A 24,910-nucleotide genomic window follows, 5' to 3' on the forward strand; every position below is an offset into this window, starting at 1 on the left:
GTTTTTGTGCGCAAAAAACCCCTAAATAACGACTTATATAGTGATGACGATTTCAAAACACGGCATCATGAAGCTTCGAAGCGTTATGAATCAGTGAGTTGAATCATGATTCGGATCGCGTGTCAAACCGCCAAACTGCTGAAATTTGGCGATCCAAACTGCTGAATCGACTCACTGATTCATAACGCTTCGAAGCTTCATGATGCCGTGTTTTGAAATCGTCATCACTATATAAGTCGTTATTTAGGGTTTTTTTGCGCACAAAATCTATTCTCGTCACTCCATAAAGTTATTGTAGAACCACTGTAGTGAGATGGACTTTGTAACGACGTCTTTAGTACCTTTTAAGGGTCTTGAGAGTGAACCGTGCATTGTGCCAATGGAGGCCTTTCAGAGCCATCAGATTTCAACTAAAATATCTTCATTTGTGTTCTGAAGATGAACGGAGGTCTTACGGGTGTCGAACGACATGAGGGTAAGTAATTAATGACAGAATTTTCATTTTTGGGTGAACAAACCCTTTAATATAACTCCGATTTGATTCTTCTGAAAGAAGAATGTCATATACACCTAGGATGACTTAAGGGTGAGTAAATCATGGACTAATTTTCATTTTTAGGTGAACTGTCCCTTTAAGGATGAACGATTTCCCTATAACAGGTTCAAATTGGTCAAATAGATTTGGCACATTGGCCAAAAGAAAACTGCTTGGTTTGTTTGAAAGTGACTTCTGTGTGAGCCGTGCTTCAAACATTGCTACAATAGACAATGGACCTTTTTTTAAATTTCGCTAATGTGTAGTTGGGGAATCACTAGCATTGACATGTAAGGTTTGGTGTAGGCTAATGTATAAAAAACAACATAAAGTGGCTTGCTTTTCTTAGGTATTTTAGCTCCAAGGTCAAGCTGGTATTTAACTGGTATCCAGCTGGTAAGTCTTGGTCACCAGCTGGTTACCACCCCCTACACCCCCTTTAAAACCAGCAAACCTATAACCACTGTAGTCTGATCTAATCTGTTCAGTTTGTGAGAGTTCACTCGTGACAGATTTTGTGACTGATGTTGTCAGTCTGTTTGTGCTTTGGTTGATTGACACATAAACACAGTGGAACACTCACTGGTCAGATTGAGCCTCATTGACACTAAGTGAGTCGCTAAGCAGACTTTGCTCTCTGCATGTGTCCACAAATATACATTTTTACTGACTTAGTAAGCAAATACTGATGAAACGCTTGCTTTGGTGTTGCCTAGGAAACTTTGCGTGTGTGTGTGTGTCTTGACATTGGCGTTCAGAAGCTGAATAATGGATGAGAATGTTGATGTAATTTCCAGACGTATTTCGCTGCTTCTGCTTTTTAAGTATGCAAAGGTTTATTGGTGCTGCCCAGGCAAGAGGCCAAACCTGGCGTGGAAAGTGACAAAACAAAAGGAGAAAAAGAGACACAAGAGAGAGAGAGAGAGATTAAAATGAAGTCTTTGAAGAGTGACATAAACACTTGACATGCACTCACACCGTCAACATGCGCAAACATTCTCAGGCAAATATTTAGACGTCCTCTCCCTCTCAGCCGTGGCGCTGATTGGTTAACGCAGATGCTCTCTCTATCTCTGTGGTGCGAGCAGTTAAAGGTGAAGGCTCAGTGAGATTTTTTCTACTCTGTCACCAGTCTGTCTGACTCCTGAGACCGGTCAGAAGTGAGCCAAGGGTTAAAATGTTCTGTTTGATCTTGTCAGGTGAAACCAAGAAGGTTTTATAATATCTGGGGGAACTATCTGTTAGCATTCCCATTCATTTAAATGGCAGCGACACGACACGACTAGAGAAAATATCCCATCTTTGCTCATAGTGGCTCAGTTCTGAAATCAGTTAATTCGCGGTCATCTTGGCAACATCCGCAGGCACAGGTTGCGTTAATCAAAAAAAATTCTTGATTGATAGCAAAATCTGAAAGCTGTCTGTTATTTTGATGAATTACACTGATCTGATTTTAACTGTAATTCTCACCCTTGTCCACTTGGAGGCGAGTGCCGTCTTGCTGACTATCAAGGCTTTTCTGAGTTATATGATATTGTTTACAAGCTGTTTTATTGATATCTTTCTGCGGTAAAAACACTGATTTAGCGACATGATACAGATTTTGGTAAATTGAACATATTTTCTGATGTTTATTCATGTTTATTTCCTTCTTTAATGTGGTAAAGAGGAAGGGATGATCGTGTTCACTCACGCTCCGCTTCGCTTGAACGGAGGCGCTACAGATATCTCTCGCGCCACATTAAAGAGCGTCAAGGCTGTATTTATTGTTTGAATTTTGTGATGAAATGAATTTGAAACCTGAGACTTTGTTGCATAACAAAAGTAACAAAGCTTATTGGTTATTACGATTTATTGGACAAGCATCCATGATGAAACCTGAAAAGTGACCGACGGTCTCTTCATAAATAAATACATGCATAATCTAGCCTATACGCTTATCCTGTTTGTGAATTAAATGAAAATGTGAACAAAAACAGAGCTAATTAAATTGCTTATTATAATTAAAATATGGGGTAATAATAGATGACATGGCGGACAATTGTAGAAGTCTAACGCGACCTCTGTCAGGCAGATATATTCTAAGAAAAGGGCTTGTAAGAATGCACTTCTGCCTTCTTGAAACGGAAACAACTAAATCTCTAACTAATCAAAATTTCAATAGGAAATTCATATATCATATTAGCAATAACATCTGACAACACTATCATACATCATCTTTAGCTCAATTGACAGTAAAAAGAAACCAATAGGGTCCAGTGAAAAAAAATAGATGAGTAGGCTACTCTTTTTAAAGGGCTCTTTTAATTGAAAAGCTTCCTATGGTCTCTCTTTTACTTTCCCCATACTTTCTCTGGTAATGGCACAGAAGAGAGGCAAGACAAACACACACGTTACAGCAAAAACGATTGCACACATTGTTGACTGTATAATTATTAGGGGTTGATGCTAATGTTATTACTAATTAACATTTTGTATTTAATTGCTGCTATCATTTGCTTTTGCTGACATGTTAGGAATTGTTCACCCAGAAGTGAAAATCATCATTTACTCAAGTTGTTCCTAACCTGAATGACTTTCTTTCGTCTGTGGAGCACAAAAGAAGAATTTTAGCAGAATGTCTTGGGTGCTTTTTTTCTGATCAATGAGAGCGAAGGGTAACGGTGAAAGTAAAGCTTTCAAGCTCCAAAAACAACTGAAAAAGTAATCTAAATTTCATTCTTGGGAAAAAAGATGTTAATACAAGTGTTCCTATAGCTCCTCTAGTATAGCCATGGTAAGTCATTTTGGGTGAAATCATTTGTGCGTGAGAGTGAGACAGGCTGAATATAATTGGGCATAGTGCTCCACCTATTATGGCTTTCGGCCAATCAGGTTCCACCTGCTAGGTGATTGATGCATCAGGAGTGCAGGCGCGGTCCCATATCGGCTGACACCTGCTGCTTTACAATATGTCGTCCTGTTCCTCTGAGAGCACAAGAAAAACAACACTCATTCACACATCAGACCTTCCTCTCATTTTATGTTCACTCTATGCGGTTTTCTCACCTCTCTTTTTTTTTCTCTGCACACACACACGCACACGCACACGCCCGTAAATCTTATAGTGTGGCAAAACACTAGGGAAATTAAAGCAAATCAGTCAGCCTTCACACCTATGCTTGAACACAACCTAAATCATCACTCATATCACTGTCTTTCTAAACACACGTTTACGTTCTCCTTCAAACCTGCAAACACGATCAGATTTACAGAGCGCAAGCCTCTAATTCAATCACTCTGCCTCATTTCAGTTTGCTTTAGATTACACCCTTGAGACAAACAGAAGGAGACACATACAGTGCAGCATTGTGCGGCAGGGCTTCAGGGTTGAGTTGACAAGCACAACTGCAGTCAGTGGGCTGCAGACGCTATAATACAAATGTACATTTATCTGCCTCGGGACAAGAAAAAATGTATATCAGTGTGAGAAAAGCTGAACAATTCTTTTTCCTGTTCCCCCCCTCTCAGTCTATGCTGATACAGAGGAGAAGATGTGTTCAGTGAAATGCAGTGGTCTGGTAAGGCAGCTTTTGTTGACAGAGCATCTAATATAACTTTTCTCTTAACTCGTACACTTTCACTTATTACATTTTCCACTTATATCAGACACACAAAACAACAAAAGGCAATGTTTATATAAATATGGAAAACTGCAGCCAAGCTAACCAGGCAAATCTTGAACTCCTGGTTCAAACACTATACGACAGAGCAACAAAAGGCATACACTCCAAAAAAAAAAAAAAGGTTCTATATAGCACCAAATATGGTTCTTCGTCGTAATCATAGAGGAACCACTTTTGGTGCTATATAGCACCATATCTTAACATGTTCTGTATATGGTAGCAATGCTGTATAGCACCATAGTAAGCGGTGCTATATAGCACCTTAGTCAAAGAACCGGTGAAGAACCTCTGAAGAACCGCTGAAGAACCACTGAAGCACCAAAATTGGCACTTAAAAAGGTTCCCCTATGATTACGAGCCAAGAACCATTTTTGGTGCCATATAGACACACTATACTGCCAAAAGTTTTGACATCCCATTCTTAATCCTTAGGGTTTAATATGTAATTGTCCCACCCTTTGCAGCTATTACAGCTTCAACTCTTCTGGGAAGGCTTTCCACAAGGTTTAGGAGTGTGTTTATGGGAATTTCTCAGGTCAGGCACTGATGTTGGACGAGAAGGTCTGGCTCGCAGTCTCCACTCTAATTCATCCCAAAGGTGATCTATCGGGTTGAGGGCAGGACTCTGTGCAGGCCAGTCAAGTTCCTCCACACCAAACTCGCTCATCCATGTCTTTATGGAGCTTGCTTTGTGCACTGGTGCACAGTCATGTTGGAACAGGAAGGGGCCATCCCCGAACTGTTCCCACAAAGTTGGGAGCATGAAATTGTCCAAAATGTCTTGGTATGCTAAAGCGTTAAGAGTTCCTTTCACTGGAACTATAAGGGGCCAAGCCCAACCCCTGAAAAACAACCCCACATCCTAATCCTTCCTCCACCAAACACTTGGCACAATGTCAGGCAAGTACCGTTATCCTGGCAACTACCAAACCCAGACTCGTCCATCGGATTGCCAGACAGAGAAGCGAGATTGGTCACTCCAGAGAACACGTCTCCACTGCTCTAGAGTCCAGTGACGGCGTACTTTACACCACTACATCCAACGCTTTGCATTGAACTTGGTGATGTAAGGCTTGGATGCAGCTGCTCGGCCATGGAAGCCCATTTCATGAAGCTCTCTACGCACGGTTCTTGAGCTAATCTGAAGGCCACATGAAGTTTGGAGGTCTGTAGTGTGAAATACATATTTTATATAATGGCCTCAGAAGTGGTCAAAGTGTTATGAAACTACAGAAAAACGTAGACTTACCCAAAAAGGTGCTTAACACAAATAGAACAGTCATATGATTACCTTAGATCATTACGAGCCAATCACCAGAACAAATCCCAGTGAAGGAAACTTGAGTAACGTTGATTTTCACTCAACTGTAAAGTTTAAATGTACATGTATTTTTCTGTTCGGGAGACTTACTTGGTTGCTGTGACCAGTGATCTCCCGGCCGTGAATAAAACTTAATTCCTGCGAAGAGCAACTGTCGTGTCAGGTATATATGCTGCGCAGCTGAGGAATAGAAGTACTAAAGATTCTACGCTCAAAAGACCACAGCAGAGACAGTGATAGTTTTGGAAGACTATAGAGCCGTCCTCGGGGTGAGGCTGTAATACTCTGAGTTAGTATTAATGATCCTGTCTCGGACCAGCGTACACCTGAGAAGGACGGTGAGAGTGTATGCTAAAGACCTAATGCTAATGCTAAAAAGCTCATGTGTGATTGGGGTAGTGAAAGTTGCTTCTCGAAGAGACGGCGTCACCTTACTTTGGGAGGGGAATTGCCTCGAAGTATTGAATTGTACTAGAAGTATCCGAGAAGGGTATTACCTCAAGATACTGTAGTATTGTATGGCATTATATTCGGGGACAGGAATTACCCCGAAGGTACTGTAGTATTGTATCGGTAATATAGTATTGTATTAGTTTATATTAACAACTGTGAGCTGTTTGAATTGTCCGTGGTGAAGTCAGATATTCGTATTGAGAATCTCCACGACAGTAGCTATTAACTCAGCAGAAAGTTGGTGACTTCTGCGCACTGTGCGCCTCAGCATGCGCTGACCCCACTCTGTGATTTTCTGTTTCTGTTGTTCCCAATTGCTTCCACTTTGTTATAATACCACTAACAGTTGACCGTGGAATATTTAGTAGTGAGGAAATATCACAAATTGCACAGGTGGCAACCTATCACTGTACCACTCTTGAATTCACTGAGCTCCTGAGAGTGACCCATTCTTTCACAAAGGTTTGTAGAAGCAGTCTGTATGCCTAGTGCTTGATTTTATACACCTTTGGCCATGGAAGTGATTGGAACACCTGAATTCAATGATTTGGAGGGGTGTCCCAATACTTTTGGCAATATATTGTATACATATAAACAAACACACACAACCTGTATATTAATAAATGTATATTAATATGTAACATATTATATTTTTATAACATATATAAATATATATGCACCAACCAGGGCAAACTGCAGCAGCTACAGAGCAGAACATCAATTCCCTGGCTTGAACAAAACACTGTCATGTCTAGCCAAGTTGGGCCACTCAAACAAACAGAATGCAATTCTGTTTCGGTCCCACTAGTCTAGTGGTAGGGATATTACATACATCACCTTTAGAGAACAACAATAAAAATGAAGCTAACAATTTATATTAATATTAAGGATGAGTAATAGTATTATTGAACTTGCACAGTGCTGAAAGACACAAAAGGCCAATCAAGCCTCTCTCTCTCTCTCTCTCTCTCTCTCTCTCAACACAAATCTCTATTTACACTCATAACCCCTCAGCTGGGCTGTTGTCCGCCACTTCTCTTGATGAATTCTATACACTTGTGTTCAACTGTTCTCTCTCCTCATCCTCTCTCTCTCTCGTTCCCCATTCATTGTCCAAGCCTTTGTGGATGTGTGTGGTGCATTTTATGTATGTAATCATATCTATACAGACTGCTAATGAGCTTATTGGAGCACCGACAACACAATCGTACCCTGGAACACACACACACGCGCCTCAAGGGTCGCCACAGGGAAGAGTGAAATTAACATAATCTATCCTATTCACTCTGACACTCTCCTCTTTGTTTGCAGTAAATGAACTCTAACCCCTGACACCATGACTGTAAAACACCCACATACACACAGTCCTATTTCACAAAGAACAATCAGATATGAGACTTTAACTAAACTGGGGGGAAAGCAGCAATGAGATGTGATACCAGTGATATACCAGTGATAGACTGTAGACATATCAGCCAGACCAATTGAGTCATTGCTATTTTGCTAAATTGAGAGTATCCGCTTATATCTTTCGCTTATATCAAAACTTATATTATTACGTTTTGGCTGATTAGTGTAGCCCTTGCTGGTAGATGTCATACTTTACTTAATATACTTAAAGAAGACCTATTATGCTATTTTACATTATCAACGTTCTTTAGTGCATAATGTTGTTCTCAAATCTGAAGCTGACGTGTCTTGAACGCCCCCAGGTGACTGGAAGCAGTATAGTTCATATAGCCCGCCCTCTCTGTGTATTCTAATGGGACATAAGACAAACTAAACAATCAAATTACACTTAGAATACAAATGGGCTCTGTCATTTTAGGCTGTTTTTATCACGCTGATGTTAGTTCAAGTGTTCATTCTCTAAATACATTTTGTTTTATTTCTTTAATGCTATAAAAAACGGGGGTGTGACGTTATGAATGGGGGTGTGACGAGATTGACAGCGATGTAGTCGTGTAGTGTATGTGAGGCACTAACTGACATTTTTTGGGAACTTCGGGAGGAGATTGGAGCTTTAACTTTAATCTCTACATTTCCATAGCTGTTTATTCCACAAAAAGTTGTTGATTAGGGCCGGTCCTTTATATCGCGGCTCAACTTCGTGACTACTGCGCAGACTCGGGCTCCAAGTTGCTACTGCGCAGACACAAGACCCAAGATGTCAGCACCATATTTGAACACTGGCAGCTTCAGTTACGTCAATGGAAGAAAGTGAAGGTTCGTCGTCCATTTTTTTTTACAGTCGATGGAATGAACACGTCACAGTATTCCTTATCTGAAAAAGTTCTTTAAAACATTCACACACGAAGAACTCTTCTAGTAGACCCTGAAAAAGAAAATCAAGACTTTGTAAAAGGGCATAATATGGCCTCTTTAAGTTATGGGAACAAGGCCTGCATGCATTGGCGACTGAAAAGCTCATATCGACATCTAGCTCATTCAAAGGTTACAGGTTTAGGTGTGACCCATGAAGCGAGACCCCTCTTTCTGCCGGCAATGCTGTGTCCTTGAGGAAAGGTCTGCTAATATTATTCCTGCACTCTTGGTATATGTATAATGCTCCGGATTGAAAAACATCAGCCAAATGATAGAGAATAAAGGAAGCTCAGCGCTTTTTCTGGAAAACTACACAGTGCTGAAACACACTTCTGTTTGATTGGTTTCGAGATTTGGGAATACACACACACACGCACAGGAAGACAAATCTGAAATTAACTGTCACTCAGGTGAAATTATATTTCTTACTGTCACACACAAAACATGTTAACTGAAAATTAAAAACAAGGTTTTTTTTTTTTTTGAAGGAAGTCTCTTATAACTACCAAGGCTGCAGTAAAACAGTAATATTGTGAAATATTATAACAATTTAAAATGACTTGTTTCAATTTAATATATTTTAAAGCTGAATTTTCAGCATCATTACTCCAGACTTCAGTGTCACATGATGCTTCAGAAATCATTCTAATATGCTGATTTGCTGCTAAAGAAACATTTATTATCAATGTTAAACAATGTTTAACAGTTGTGATGATTCTTTGATGAATAGAACATTAAAAACACAGCATTTACTCGAAATAGAACGGGTTTTTTGCAACATTTTAATTTTTTTTGATCAATTTAATACATCCTTGCTGAGTAAAAGTATGAATCTTACTGACCCCAAACACACACACTCTCTCTCTCTCTCTATGTATGTATATATACACAGTGTATACACTAAATTGCCAGAAGTAATAGGACACCCCTCCAAATCATTGAATTCAGGTGTTCCAATCACTTCCATGGCCAAAGGTGTATAAAATCAAGCACATAGGCATACAGACTGCTTCTACAAACATTTGTGAAAGAATGGGTCGCTCTCAGGAGCTCAGTGAATTCAAGCCGTGATAGGTTGCCACCTGTGCAATAAGTCCATTCGTGAAATTTCCTCACTAAATATTCCAAGATCAACTGGTAGTGGTCTACAGACCTCCAAACTTCGTGTGAGCTTCAGATTAGCTCAAGAACAGTGTGTAGAGAGCTTCATGGAATGGGTTCAAATGGCAGAGCAGCTGCACCCAAGCCTTACAATCACCATGTGCAATGCAAAGCGTCGGATGCAGTGGTGTAAAGTACGCCGCCACTGGACTCTAGAGCAGTGGAGACGTGTTCTCTGGAGTGATGAATCACGCTTCTCTGTCTGGCAATCCGATGGACGAGTCTGGGTTTGGTAGTTGCCAGGATAACGCTACTTGCCTGACATTGTGCCAAGTGTTTGGTGGAGGGAGGATTAGGGTGTGGGGTTGTTTTTCAGGGGTTGGGCTTGGCCCCTTATAGTTCCAGTGAAAGGAACTCTTAACGCTTCAGCATACCAAGACATTTTGGACAATTTCATGCTCCCAACTTTGTGGGAACAGTTTGGGGATGGCCCCTTCCTGTTCCAACATGACTGCCCACCAGTGCACAAAGCAAAATCCATAAAGACATGAATGAGTGAGTTTGAACTTGACTGGCCTGCACAGAGTCCTGACCTCAAACCGATAGAACGTCTTTGGGATGATTTCGAGTGGAGACTGCGGGCCAGACCTTATCGTACAACATCAGTGGCTGACCTGAGAATGGTCAAAAATTCCCATAAACACACTCCTAAACCTTGTGGAAAGCCTTCCCAGAAGAGTTGAAGCTGTAATAACTGCAAATGGTGGGCCAACTCCATATGAAACCCTAAGGATTAAGAATGGGATGTCATTAAAGTTCATGTGCATGTAAAGGCAGGAGTCCCAAAACTTTTGGCAACATAGTGTAAATATAGGCCTACAGTTAGGTCCATATATTTGGACACAGGCACAACTAAAAATGTCAGACCAGTTCTGGAAAAGCATTTTTTTGGAAGGATGAAACTAAAATGATACTTTGGATTATCTATAAAAGACAGTGGTGGCAGTGATGGCATGGACATGCCTGGCTTCCAGTGACACTGGGTCACTGGTGTTTATTGATGATGTGACAGAAACAGCTAGATGCAATTTGAGGTGTTTAGGGATATTCTGTTCATAAACATTTCACATGATATTTTTGTTGAATTAAAGCTGAAAGTCTGCTTCAATTTCATCTTGATTGCTTTATTTTAATTCTATTCTGGTGGCATACAGAACCAAAATTATGAAAACTGTCTGTGTCCAAATATTGTGTATGTATACACACACACAGGGGTTCCTCTTCAATAATAATCATAAATCTTGACAAAAACTAAAGGATACATTTTCATCCCGACCTTCATTATTCATGAGAATATTTGAAAGCAGACTCTGCCCCCTAGCGACACATACTGTTTAGTGCAATTGTTCAAACAGGTATTTAGGCCTATATAGTTTCACGTTTCACAAGCATTCATGTAGTTGTCAAAGAGCATTTTTAAATCACCTCTATAACTTTAGGTTACTGTTAAGATAGCTATTTTTTTCTAGCAGTCACATAGCAAACATATTCTTTATTCATTTTTAAAAGCAAATTCATAAAACAAAATATTCAAAACAAACAGAAACAAAAAGTTAACATTTTTCAATGTCTTCACAGGGACTGAAGATTAATTATTTTTTCATTATTCAGTCAAAGAAAAAAAAACTGTTTCCCGTAATCTATTTGTTGAGGGCTAATTCACACAAACTGTTTCACAAAGGCTGAGAATTATTCTTGCATAATTGCATGACCATGTGCAATGTCATGATGGCGTGTGTGGTGAAGTCGCATAATCTGATACTCTGTATGATCTATATGGTCAAAAATATATATTTTTTTTAATTCAAACGAAACAACTGTGATGTATGCAGTTTCAGGCCACATGCGACATTAGGCCTACCTACGCTTTACTTATGCTCGGATTAATGCATGGTTATGTCATTTCTTATAATTATATTAAAGGCCATTCTCATACAAATCTTATTTCATAGTTATAGTAAACAAAACAAAAATGTTTTAACAGTGAGCAAGAAAGTTTAAAGTGTAAGGAATAGTCTATAAGTGCTGAAATGGCGCCACCTATCTCTCTAAAAACAAAGCCTTGCGACTGCGAGTAAAGTTAGTAAGGATATATGGAAGCACTGGTTACGGATTATTAGTGGTGTTTGCTTGCTAACGCAAGAATTACTATTATTACGCCTCGTACTTAAGGATAGCGATTTGAACAAACCCCTAAGCCTAAATAACCTAAAGACTAGACCATAAAGAGGAACTTGGAGGTGAGTTCTTTTAAGAAGTATAATGGAAACTGTAGACGGTATTGCTTATTAAAACCATGACAAATGCATGTATAAAGAATGTACACAGAAAAGAGTTATTACTCACAATTTTTGTCTAGTTTTTCAGTACAAATATCTTAACATTTTATCAAAAAGCAAAATGACATGATATTAGGTCTTGTTTTCTGAAGAAAAAACAAGTGTTTTTACTTAAAACAAGGTCAAATATCTTTATATTTGGATATTTTACCTTGTTCTAAGCATAAACTCACATAATTGTAATACAATTTTCATAAAGCAAGACTAAATACTCAAGTAAATGTATCTCGATTTAAGAATGTTATATTTGTACTGGAAAACAATACTAAGAACATCTTTTGCAGCGTAACAGCAACAATCTACACAACTTTACCCATTTGTAATAATAATTTGACGTGATTTCTTTGGCAAACCTATCCACAACACTAAAACACTCTTAGATAGGCTACTTTGTGCAAATATCCAGCAGGGAGCAGTAAAGTAATTCCCCTTTCGGTTGCCAGCACTTCCCGTAACTCCTGCTCACCTAAAGTCCCTTTCTCTTGAAGCCCCACCTCTTACTGCCTCCTCCTCTCCATCTTCTCCTCCCTTAACCTTTATTGAAGAACCCATTCAAACCTTCACTATTCTCTCTCTCTCTCTCTCTCTCTCTCTCTCCTGCCTTGCCCTCTTCACTCCTGTGTTCTGATTGGTTCCAGATCTGCTCCACTCGCTGACTCGACATTCCACAGCTGGCCACAGCACCGTTTCACCTCGAGGCCTAGCCAAGAGTTAAGGCAAGAAAATAGGGAAGAGTTAAGAACTGAAAAGAAGAATTAGAGAAAGTGAAGAAAGAAGTACAAAGTTTAAGTTTCATTCCATGTACTGTTTGGATTGAGCTTTTACATGAGCTCATCACACCGGCTGAGATCAAGCAAACCGTTACAGTGAGGTCAGACTTCCTGTTGGGCAGCTCTGCGTTCAGCATGTGATTAGAGAGAGAGATACCGCGGTGCTTGTGACAGGCTCATTCTCATGCACTTTCATCTGTCTATTTCTGTCCGCAGTTCCTTTTTTTGGTTCTGCACCACTGAACTTCAAACATACCATCGTTTCATTTGATGTGTAATTATTATGATTATCATTTTCAGACGGATCACAGGGACCTGGATTCTGACCCAGAGAACATCAAATTCAGCTGCACAAATTTTAAAAAAGGGCAACAAAATGTGTCACAACAAATAACTTCAAAAGTCACAGTCTGAAAAACAAATACTGTTGTGGCGTTACCTTGTAGTGTGTGTGATTGTGCGCTCTCATAGTCTGGAAGTTCCAGTCAAGGTGATTTTTAGGGGGACTTTGTTCCCTTTTGGCACTAAAGGATAACTATGACATGAAAAAATATGCATACAAACTGTACAAAAAAAAAAAAAAATGCTATTTTCCAAACAAGCCAATCCAAACGGCTCCTTTGAGATGGTGGAAGTTGATTGGCTTACAGACTTAGATGGATGGACCTCTGTTGATTTTGGTTGATAATCTGCTGCGCTCTACACAGCTCTCTCAGTGTCTTTAAAAAAAACGCAACTCTTTTTTTCTTAAACGTAAATTCTCTCAGTCAGTTGCTGCGTTAGCAGAATTGTTCTCCTAGGTGTTTTGTATCAGTTCGAACACATCCAGCATTATTCGCCCTGTTCGTTCAACTCCATGTCTGAAACCAGAATGTTTTTTTCTGCTTCTTCGGAGGGGGCGGAGTTAGTGCGGCTGTACCGAGCGCTCTCATAGGCGCCCGTGGAGCCAAAGCTCCGCCTACGATACAGATAAATCCCACCCACCACCAGAGCGATCAGAACCAGCGCTGCCACCAGGACCTGGATTAATACATGGAGATGGTCGACCTCAGCTAGAAGAAAGGGAACAAATTTAAATATTCAAATAAGAAAATGACAAGCAACATATTTAGATAAATGTGAGGTTTAAATATGATTATAACTTACAGTGAAATACAGGCTCTGCTGTGGCTCCTATTGAAAAAGGGAAATACAGAAAAAGGAAAATTGGGCTCAATTATGAATTAATGTATTAGCATTTCTTCCATTTAATATATTCTTCGATATTTATTTTTTCCTCGAGGTCAACTTATAACATTAGTCAAGGTTTTTTGAACATTTCTTGTTATATAATACCGTTTTGGGTTGGTAAGAAAGATTGTACTGTTTTTAAGTCTCTTATGTTCATCAAGGCTGCAATTATTTGACCAAAAATACAGTAAAACAGTAATATTGTGAAATATTATTACAATAAAGCAATTCATTATTTTAAAAAGCTATTTATTCCTGTGAAGGAATAACAGTCATTACTCCAGTCTTTAGTGTCACATGATCCTTCAGAAATCATCCTAATCTGAATGATTTGATCTATTGCTATTGGTTTTCACATTTGATGTATTCTTATTCTAAAATTAGTGATTTTTTACAGTTTGTTTATTGAAACAAATAATAAGCGAATACAATCTAACTCTTAAGTTTTTTTAGTGGCATTTTATTTATATTTTTGCTCATTTATGTGACATTTTTGCAAAAACGGACACTTCAAAACCCTTTAAACAACAAAACATTCTAATCTTTCACAAAAATACTGATCTACAGTGGCAAGAAAAAGTATGTGAACCACTTGCAGAATCTGTGAAAATGTGAATAATTTTAACAAAATAAGAGAGATCATACAAAATGCATGTTATTTTTTATTTAGTACTGTCCTGAATAAGATATTTTGCATAAAAAATGTTTACATATAGTCCACAAGACAAAAAAACAACAGCTGAATTTATTAAAACTTGAGCAGTTAAACTGCCCAATGTTCTTCAGAAAAATCCTCCAGGTCCTGCACATTCTTCCGTTTTCCAGCATCTTTTGCATAATTGAACCCTCTCCAGCAGGGACTCTATGATTTTGAGATCCATCTTTTCACACTGAGGACAATTGAGGGACTCAAACACAACTACTAAAAAAGTTTCACTGAGGCTCCAGAAGGAAACGCAATGCATTAAGAGCCAGGGGTGAAAACTTTTGAGCAGGATGAAGATGTCCAAATGTTTCTTATTTTGTTTAAATATCTAGAGAGGGTTCAAATATGCAAAAGATGCTGGAAAACTGAAGAATGTGCAGGACCTGGAGGATTTTTCTGAAGAACATTGGGCAGTTTAACTGCTCAGGACAAACAAGGGACTCATGAACAACCATCACAAAACAAAAAAAACAGCCGTGGATTATCCAGGGAACGACACAGAGTATTGAGAATCAATGGTTCATAAACTTTTTAATGGGTCGTTTTAATAAATTCAGCTGTTTTTTTTGTCTTGTGGACTATATATAAACACTTTTTATGTAAAATATCTTATTTAGGACAGTACTAAATAAAAAATAACATGCATTTTGTATGAATTATTCACATTTTCACAGATTCTGCAAGTGGTTCACACACTTTTTCTTGCCACTGTATATGCAGATATATATGTTTCCATAAGTATGTGAGAGTCCATACCTCTTGGACGTTTGCAGATGACTCCATGTGTGCGGTTTTTACAGGACCCAGGCCTCCAGAGGCCCGTGTTGCTCTGAACCCAGAAGCAGCTGTTGGCGGACAGCATGCTCAGATTTGCGTCCTGCTGCTCCCAGTTACTGTAGTCCACTACTTCACTGTCGGACCACTCCAGACTGCCTTCTGTAGAATCAAACACATACACGGAGGTCTAAATAAAGGAGATCGAAATTGCAAGTCAATAAAGTTTAAATTATTAACCATCTTGCCTTTGGAGTTAAAGATCATTCCAAGCCATGCGCCGTGGGCCTGTTGTTGAAAACTTTGCATGTGCTCCCACACAAATCCGTTCTCGTTTTCATCTAATATTGACAACAGCTTAGCTCCCACTGAGAAAGAAAAAACAAGATGACTGAAGTTTATTGTGTGCAATATGTTCCTGTGCAGTTCTTTCTGTTTTTTCCAGTGTGTGGACGTTACCTTTGCTACACGTGCGTATGGCCTCGTGTTTAAGCTGTAGCTCGTGCAGGACGAACGAGTAGCAGTGATTTCTGAAAGGAACCCAGGACCAATTACCTACAGGCTGTGGGCAAAAACCTGGATACATCCACCTGTGGTCTATCCTTCTCTCTGACACAGAAACAGAACAAGCAAAATGCTATTAGCAAAAATAACAGATCCAAACACGCAGTGGCTATGTCTGGAATGGAATACCAGCATACTGCACAGTATACACATCAGATACTGTGCAGTATGATCAAATTATTACTAAAACTGAAATAAAAATTCAATAAAGATAGTCATGTGAAAAAGAAAGGACACCCTTTTGAATTCTATGGTTTTCAGGTTTTAAATACAACCTCAGATGAACAACAAAACATGACATATTATACCATGTTTACTTAAAGGGTTAGTTCACCCAAAAATTCTGTCATTAATTACTTACCCTCATGTCGTTCGACACCCGTCAGACCTCCGTTCATCTTCGGAACAGAAATGAAGATATTTTAGTTGAAATCTGATGGCTCTGAAAGGCCTCCATTGGCACAATGCACGGTTCACTCTCAAGACCCTTAAATGGTACTAAAGACGTCGTTACAAAGTCCATCTCACTACAGTGGTTCTACAATAACTTTATGAATCAGCGAGAATAGTTTTTGTGCGCAAAAAAACCCTAAATAACGACTTATATAGTGATGACGATTTCAAAACACGGCCTCATGAAGCTTCGAAGCGTTATGAATCAGCGAGTCGAATGAGCAGTTTGAATCGCCAAATTTCAGCAGTTTGGCGGTTTGACACGCGATCCGAATCATGATTCGACTCACTGATTCATAACGCTTCGAAGCTTCATTATGCCTTGTTTTGAAATCATCATCACTATATAAGTCGTTATTTAGGGTTTTTTTGCGCACAAAAACTATTCTCGCCGATTCATAAAGTTATTGTAGAACCACTGTAGTGAGATGGACTTTGTAACGACGTCTTTAGTACCTTTTAAGGGTCTTGAGAGTGAACCGTGCCATTGTGCCAATGGAGGCCTTTCAGAGCCATCAGATTTCAACTAAAATATCTTCATTTGTGTTCTGAAAACGAACGGAGGTCTTACGGGTGTCGAACGACATGAGGGTAAGTAATTAATGACAGAATTTTTGGGTCTAACCCTTTAAAAAAAAATAAAGCCAAAATAGAGAAGCATTGTGTGGAAAAACTAAGTACACCTTAAGATTCAATTGCATGTAGAGTGACTTTTAGCAACAATACATTTTCCTGTATGTCTTTATCAGTCTCTCACATCGTTCTGGAGGAATTTTTGCCCACTTTTCTTTACAACATTGCTTCAGTTAATTGAGGTTTGTTGAGGGCATTTGTTTATGCACAGCTCTCTTAAGGTCCCGCCACAGATTTTCAATCGGGTTGAGGTCTGTACTTTGACTGGGCCAGTGCAACACCTCGATTCTTTTCTTTTTCAGCCATTCTGTTGTAGATTTGCTGGTGTGCTTGGGATCATTGTCCTGTTGCATGACCCAATTTCGGCCAAGCTTTAGCTGTCGGTCAAATGGTCTCACATTTGACTCTATAATAGTTTGGCATACAGAGAAGTTCAAAGTCGACTCAATGACTGCAAGGTGCCCAGGTCCTGTGGCTGTAAAACAAGCTAAAAATCAACAACCCTCCATCAGTGTGATGGACAGTTGGTATGAGGTGTTTGTGTTGATATGCTGTGTTTGGTTTTCGCCAAACGTGGCACTGTGCATTACGGCCAAACATCTCCACTTTGGTCTCATCTGTCCGAAGGACATTGTTCCAGAAGTTTTGTGGTTTGTTCAGATGCAACTTTGCAAACCTAAGCCGTTTCATACATGCCATACTTGTTCAGTCTTTTTCTAATTGTACTGTCATGAACTTTAAAATGTAACATGCTAACTGAGGCCTGTAGAGTCTGAGATGCTCTTGGGTTTTTAGCAGTTTTTCCTCTGTCTGACCTTGGGGTGAATTTGCTGGGACGTCCACTCCTGGGAAGATTGGCAACTGTCTTGAATGTTTTCCACTTGTGAATAATCTTCCTCACTGTAGAAGGATGGACTTCAAATTGTTTGGAAATGGCCATATAACCCTTCTCAGACTGATGGCAGCATCAATTGCTTCTCTAAGATCATTGTTGATGTCTTTCCTCCTTGGCATTGTGTTAGCACACACCTCAATGCTCCCGACCAGAACAGCAAACTTCTGCTTTTATGGAGTCAGTCATGCTTACTGATGATTCATTAATCAAAGGAATTTAATTAGCAGTGCCTGACTGCTACTTACCCTCTCAATACCCAAATTCACACCGCACAGACAAACGGCAACAAACACGTTTGTCGGGTTTTGTCGGATCAGTGTGTTACCCTGATTGGCATTAGGGTCAGGGTTTGTTTTCACCTGACTGAACATGTTCAATCAGCATTTGCCTGTGTTTGTTGGGGCAGTCTGAACATGACAGTGAATTCTAAATCAAACAGCCAAATTGTTAGTTGGCATTTGTCTGAGCGGTGTGAATTGGGTGTACTTAGTTTGTCACCCATGGCTTCTCCATTGTGGCCTAGTTTTTTTTTAAATAAATAATGACACTGTGTAATATGTCATGCGTTGTTGTTCACCTGAGGTTGACTTTACCTAATTTGAAGATCCTCTGAAGACCAGATGATTTGTTACTATGTTCTGATATGTAAAACCATCTAATTCAATAGGGTGTCCTTTCTTTTTTACATGACCGTATATAAAGATATACCGAAAACTAGGGGTGTAACGATTCGTTTTAACAACGATTCGATTCGTATCACGATTTGAGGTTGTCGATACGATTCAAGGACGATATTGGTTCATTTAGAACGATACGATCCGAAACGATTCAGTGACTTGAAATCGATTCAGTAACTTTTTAGCCAAAAATTGTGTGACTGAAATAAATATCTGGATACTGCTCAGTGCAGGTGAAATTTCCTAGATTCCGGTTGTTTCTTGTAAGGGAATCAGGAATCAATTAATTATGGATATAAACAAACAAGTAAACAACAATTAATGGCAAATGCATTCAAATTTTATTTGAATAAAGTGCAACCAACAGTTTAGGTTGAATTAAAAGGAAGTTAACCTTTTCTGCTCTCATTTTCAATTTTCAATACATTTTCAATAAAAGCACAGTAAGTGCAACCAACATTTCAACAGTAGGTTAACCTGCTACTTCTGCTTTTGTTTTCCAACATAAAAATATTACAATATTAGTATAAAAAATAAAGTGCAACTAACTACTCTTCAGGTTTAATTAATAGTAGGTTTACCTGCTACTTTTGCTGTTGTTTTTCAACATTAAAATAATATAAATACAATATTAATATCAAAAATAAAGTGCAACCAACATTTTTTCAGGTTGAATAAACTGGCTGAACCTGCTACTACTCTCAGTTTAATAAACAAACAATATTTAACAAAGATAAAATGTAACCAACTACTCTTCAATGACTCTACAGATTTCTTTTTCAAAAATATCAACATGATCTGACCGCAGAACACTTCTCTGTGCGTTCACTATGTTGCCAGCAGTACTAAAAACTCGCTCTGCTGGCACACTGGTGTCAGGAATTCACAGGTAACATTTAGCAAGGGTTGAAAGTACAGGTAAAACGTTACTAACTCAGCTCTTTCTCCTGGTGGCTTGATAATTTCTCGCACGTTGGCTTCTCTGTCATCCGCCATGCTATGCTTTGTTTTCTTAGCGCTGCTGCTGGTGCGTGCGTTGCGATGATGTCACAGATAGGCAGACTTAATCGAGTAACGTTTAACGGCTTTATCATTAAAAGTGCTAAGAAAAAATATCCATATAAAGTCTGACGTGCTTAAATCCAATGCGTTATTTCCCATGATCGATACAATCGATTGATTACCTTTTAAAACGATGTTAGATCGATATATGTCGTCCGGAAGGCCAACTTGCCGAGCACAGATCGATGTAGTTAGATCATAGGAAAATAAATCGATACATCGATTTAGTAGATGAATCGTTACACCCCTACCGAAAACTAATAAAAATGATAAAAGCAAATTACTAAAACTTAAACTAAAATTGACTGAAAATAATACTATAATAGCATATAAATAATACTAAAATAATAATTATTTTATATACTGAATATTGCCTGCTATAATTTTAAAATAGTAAAGAAAATCTGTACCCCAATCAAATAGTGAGACAACTTTGAATGCATACAGCACATTTCGGTCAATTAAATATATTACTGGTAGTATGGTTGCATGTCATTCTGAAACATACTGTAACATTTCCTTACCCGTGTGAATTTCACAGATGGCCGCATTTAATTTTGTATTACAAGCAGCCACAGTCCATTGGCCCTCAGTGGTCATGTGACCACATCCATACATATGATTGGGCTCTCCATCCCGCCAGTCACTAAAAGTGATCTCCTCTTCACCCAACCATGTGTAGCTCCGCCCCTGGAAATACAAGAGGCTTTTGCTGAAGCTCTGACATGTCAGGAGAAGAGACGTACAACATGCACACAATGTCACTCACCCCGTCGTTGTGTAGTGCAATCCAGGCGGGTTTGCGGAGAGAGCTGAGGAGGAGAGTGAGGTAGGCATGTTGCCGTGGGTCCCGTACTGCAGCCAGTGTTCCATTAACGGACTCACACACCTGCAGAGCTGCATGCCAGTCCAGACGCTTCTGCAAGATCCGGTACTGCACGCCATCAAATTCTAATGAGCCATCTAATGATGGGGAAAGAGGGTCCAGGCCAGGGGGCAGGGCAGGGTCTGGAAGCACAAATACACAGGATATATAACAGCATATATGCAACGCAATTTACAATATTTGTGTGTGCCTGTGAATTTGAGATGTTCCTGTACCTTTATCCTTCATGCAGATGAAGCCATGTTTCTCTGCGTCACACTTGCGAGACGCCCACATGCCCACCATCCGATTAGGACTACCATGGAGAAGCACTATGCAGTTACCCTAATGGGACACACAATCACACATATGCATATTGATGGTTACATTTCTGAATTCATAAATGATAGATACTGTAGACAGACAGACAGATCGACAGACAGAGATAGAAAGACAGACAGATAGACAGACAGAGATAGAAAGACAGACAGATAGACAGACAGACAGACAGACAGACAGACAGAGATAGACAGACAGACAGACAGATGATGATAGATAGATAGACAGAGAGACAGACAGATAGATAGACGATGATAGACAGACAGACGAAGATAGATAGATAGACAGACAGATAGACAGACGCTGATAGATAGATAGATAGATAGATAGATAGATAGATAGATAGATAGATAGACAGACAGACAGACAGACAGACAGACAGACAGATAGATAGACAGACCGACAGACAGACAGACAGACAGACAGAGATAGACAGACAGACAGAGAGACAGATGATGATAGATAGACAGATGATGATAGATAGACAGAGAGACATACAGATAGATAGACGATGATAGACAGACAGACGAAGATAGATAGATAGACAGACAGATAGACAGACGCTGATAGATAGATAGATAGATAGATAGATAGATAGATAGATAGATAGATAGATAGATAGATAGATAGATAGATAGATAGATAGATAGATAGATAGATAGATAGATAGATAGATAGATAGATAGATAGATAGATAGATAGATAGATAGATAGATAGATAGATAGATAGACAGACAGACAGACAGACAGACAGTCAGACAGACAGACAGACAGACAGACAGACAGACAGATAGATAGACAGACAGACAGGCAGACAGACAGACGATGATAGACAGACAGGCAGACAGACAGATAGATAGATAGACGATGATAGATAGACAGGCAGGCAGGCAGACAGACAGACAGACAGATGTATAGATAGATAGATAGATAGATAGATAGACAGACAGACAGACAGACAGACAGACAGACAGACAGACTGACGCAGATAGATGGATAGATAGACAGACAGACAGACAGACAGACAGACGCAGATAGATAGATAGATAGATAGACAGACAGACAGACAGACAGACAGACAGACAGACAGACGATGATAGATAGATAGATAAAAAGACAGACAGACAGACACATTCATGAGTAGAATCTAAATAAAGAATCCAGTACCGGGCTTTTCAGTTGTCTGTTGTCTACTGGTTCTCCAGGGGCCCAGTTAGTGTAGCTAAGCAACCCAGGTTCAAACCACCTGAACTGAGCCTGAGATTCTGAAGTGAGCCCCACCCACATATGGAAACTGCTGTTGGGTAACAGAGTCACAAGGAACGCTGAAGAGAGAGAACACAATAAATACAATTGAGAGGTTAGCCTGTTTCCATTCACACAAATGATTGCAACACCAAACAAATTGAAAGCAGGACAGACATTGGGGCATGTCAGTCCTAATACTCATAATAGTTATCCATGAATCTTATACTTTCACATTTTTTGACTTTTTCACGTAACCTACATTCCCTTTTGTAGTGTGTGTGGGTTTGATTTACCCTGAACTCTGTGGTTTGGCACTGTCACTAGCGTGGCTCTATGTGTCAGACACGTCTTGGAGGCAGCCTCCCAAGTGCTACGACTCGACAGCTCCTCTCCAAACACCTTATAACACTGAAACAACAGTGAAAAAACAGAATTCAGAGATTACTGATATGAGAGAATGTGCAATGTGAATATTCCTGTGAGAAGGGCCAGATCTTTATTTATTTATATTCTAAATGAAAAAAAATTTAATATCTTGCTTCATCAGTGAAACGTCTGATTTTCTGACTGATCTTATTTTTATCCCTATCCCTTTTTATGCTCCCTTTCAAAAAAAAGCTGTAAAAAAGAGATCACTTTTCATGATCTAATCAATTCCCGAACAGTTGCAGTTAAGTCAAAGTAATCATACATTTCTTTAAAAATATAAAGTTTATATACATATATTAAAATAATAGATTAACCTAAAACCAAAATATTTTTTTTTTTTTTTTTTACTACATCGTAGCCTTGCAAGTGTAAAAGCAGGCAGGTTATGTGAGTGAAGTTCTCACCTTGTGTAGAAAAGGACTCCAGCCCTCGGGGCAGCCGGCCGGTATGAGAGGAGGAGCGGGTGTGGGAGGGATGGTACCTGTCACATTTACCCTCTTACACACGTACGGAAGATCGACATGACACCTCAGGTCTGACCAGTCACCTGAGAAAACATTCAAGCAATTCACTAAACTCACTGCTGTTGAATCCCATATTATTCCCCGAAATAACCTGGACATAGAGATTCAAAAAATTTTGAACCTCAAGCCTGTGGACTTCTTTAAGTTTATTAAATTATGGATGTGCAGTCAAAACAGGTGCATGTCAAATCAAGGTAAAGATGACATACGTCTATATGAGTGTGTTAAAGTGGTCAAACCTTTTGAGGCGGAGATTTGGACACATTTGGACTCTTTGCTAATTGGTCGAGGCTGTCCTAGTCCCCAGGACACATAGTTGAGCACCGAATGATCAGACCACCTCAATCTCCCATCGTTCTTTAATGAGTGTAACCCAACCCACCACAGATCATTTTCTTTGCGGGACATCTAGACACGGCGGAATACACAAATCTTGGTTGGTATTTCAAATACATTTCATATACAGTTAAGATTAAAACTACATATTTGTAAATAAACTCTCCATACAAAGAATTTACTCCAAAATTAAAAATGGTCAATTTACTCCATATCACTTTCCACCTCCTGTGACAAACAAAATTGTACTTATATAGGACATTCACAATACAAATCACTGTTACCAGTCAATGGCCTGACATTTTGTCTAAGATTTAATTTCGAGTATCATATAAGAAAGAAAATAATGGATGACATGAAGGAAATGCTGACAGTATTTTTTTTTTTTTTGGGTGAATTATTCCTTAGGCTTTGTAGGCTAATATGATGCCACATGCCAGATCACATTAACTGTCATAAGGATACACCTTAGACGAGAGTGTGTGTGTGTGTTTGTCTTCTATGTGTGCTTACCTTGCGTAAAGTGCTAACCAAAAACTGATTCTCCTTAGGAGAGTGCATGGAGACCAGGGAGGCGCCGAACCAGGAGCAGATCCTCTTAGCCTGGTCCCACGTGGAGCGATGTTCAAACATTTTATACTGGGCCTCCTCAAAGTCAACCCACTCTAAACCAGTGTCTACACAAAGACACACAGTTATAGTAATCTCATATTACTTAGATTCAAAATCATACTCAGCTCACAAACAAGCTTGTTTCGATTATATTACAGTCTTATACACCAATCAGGCATAACATAATATTGTGTTGGTCCCCCTTTTGGGAATTTGAAGGCCAAGTCTACACCTCAAACTTGTTTGTTGTGCTCCTCAAACCCTTCCTGAACCCTTTTTGCTTTGTGGCAGCGCATTGTCCTGCTGAAACCACAGCCACCAGGGAATACCGTTTCCATGAAAGGGTGTACATGCTCTGCAACAATGCTTAGGTAGGTGGTACATGTCAAAGTAACCAATAATCCAATAATCGCACTTCCTCCACCGGCTTGCCTTCTTCCCATAGCGCATCCTGGTGCCATGTGTTTCCCAGGTAAGCCACGCACCCGGCGATCCACGTGATGTAAAAGAAAATGGGATTCATCAGACCAGGCCACCTTCTTCCATTGCTCTGTGGTCCAGTTCTGATGCTCACGTGCCCACTGTTGGAGCTTTCGGCGGTGGACAGGGGTCAGCATGGGCACCCTGACTGGTCTGCGGCTATGTAGCCCCATACACAACTGTATTCTGACATCTTTCTATCAGAACCAGCATTAAATGATTGAGCAATTTAAGCTACAGTAGGCTTCATTCCCCACATGCATCAATGAGCCTTGGCTGCCCACAAGAGCTGCAGTTTTGGAGATGCTCTGACCCAGTCGTCTAGCCATCACAATTTGGCCCTTGTTAAACTCCCTCAAATCCTTACACTTGCCCATTTTTCCTGCTTCTAACACATCAACTTTGAGGACAAAATGTTCACTTGCTGCCTAATATATCCCACCCACTAACAGGTGCCGTGATAAAGAGATAATTAGTGTTATTAACTTCATAATGTTATGCTTGATCGATGTAT

General features: G+C 39.5%; 1 protein-coding gene across 1 annotated transcript in view; it reads right to left on the minus strand.

The window, feature by feature from the left end:
- Positions 1-10,565: 10,565 nt before the first annotated feature.
- The window catches only part of mrc2 (mannose receptor, C-type 2), a 73,356-nt gene continuing 59,011 nt past the window's right edge, over positions 10,566-24,910 (minus strand). The window contains exons 16-28 of the mRNA XM_079821654.1: positions 23,818-23,981; positions 23,208-23,376; positions 22,849-22,991; positions 22,309-22,423; positions 21,935-22,092; positions 20,665-20,773; positions 20,333-20,571; positions 20,088-20,253; positions 15,739-15,888; positions 15,528-15,647; positions 15,262-15,441; positions 13,716-13,742; positions 10,566-13,621 (exon numbers count right to left, since the gene is read on the minus strand). Of these exons, the coding sequence (XP_079677780.1) occupies positions 13,401-13,621; positions 13,716-13,742; positions 15,262-15,441; positions 15,528-15,647; positions 15,739-15,888; positions 20,088-20,253; positions 20,333-20,571; positions 20,665-20,773; positions 21,935-22,092; positions 22,309-22,423; positions 22,849-22,991; positions 23,208-23,376; positions 23,818-23,981 (1,961 nt within the window). The 3' untranslated portion in view covers positions 10,566-13,400. The remainder of the gene's footprint in view (positions 13,622-13,715; positions 13,743-15,261; positions 15,442-15,527; positions 15,648-15,738; positions 15,889-20,087; positions 20,254-20,332; positions 20,572-20,664; positions 20,774-21,934; positions 22,093-22,308; positions 22,424-22,848; positions 22,992-23,207; positions 23,377-23,817; positions 23,982-24,910) is intronic.

The sequence above is a fragment of the Gobio gobio genome, assembly GCF_949357685.1.
Source record: "Gobio gobio genome assembly, chromosome: 1".
Taxonomy (NCBI): Eukaryota; Metazoa; Chordata; class Actinopteri; order Cypriniformes; family Gobionidae; genus Gobio; species Gobio gobio.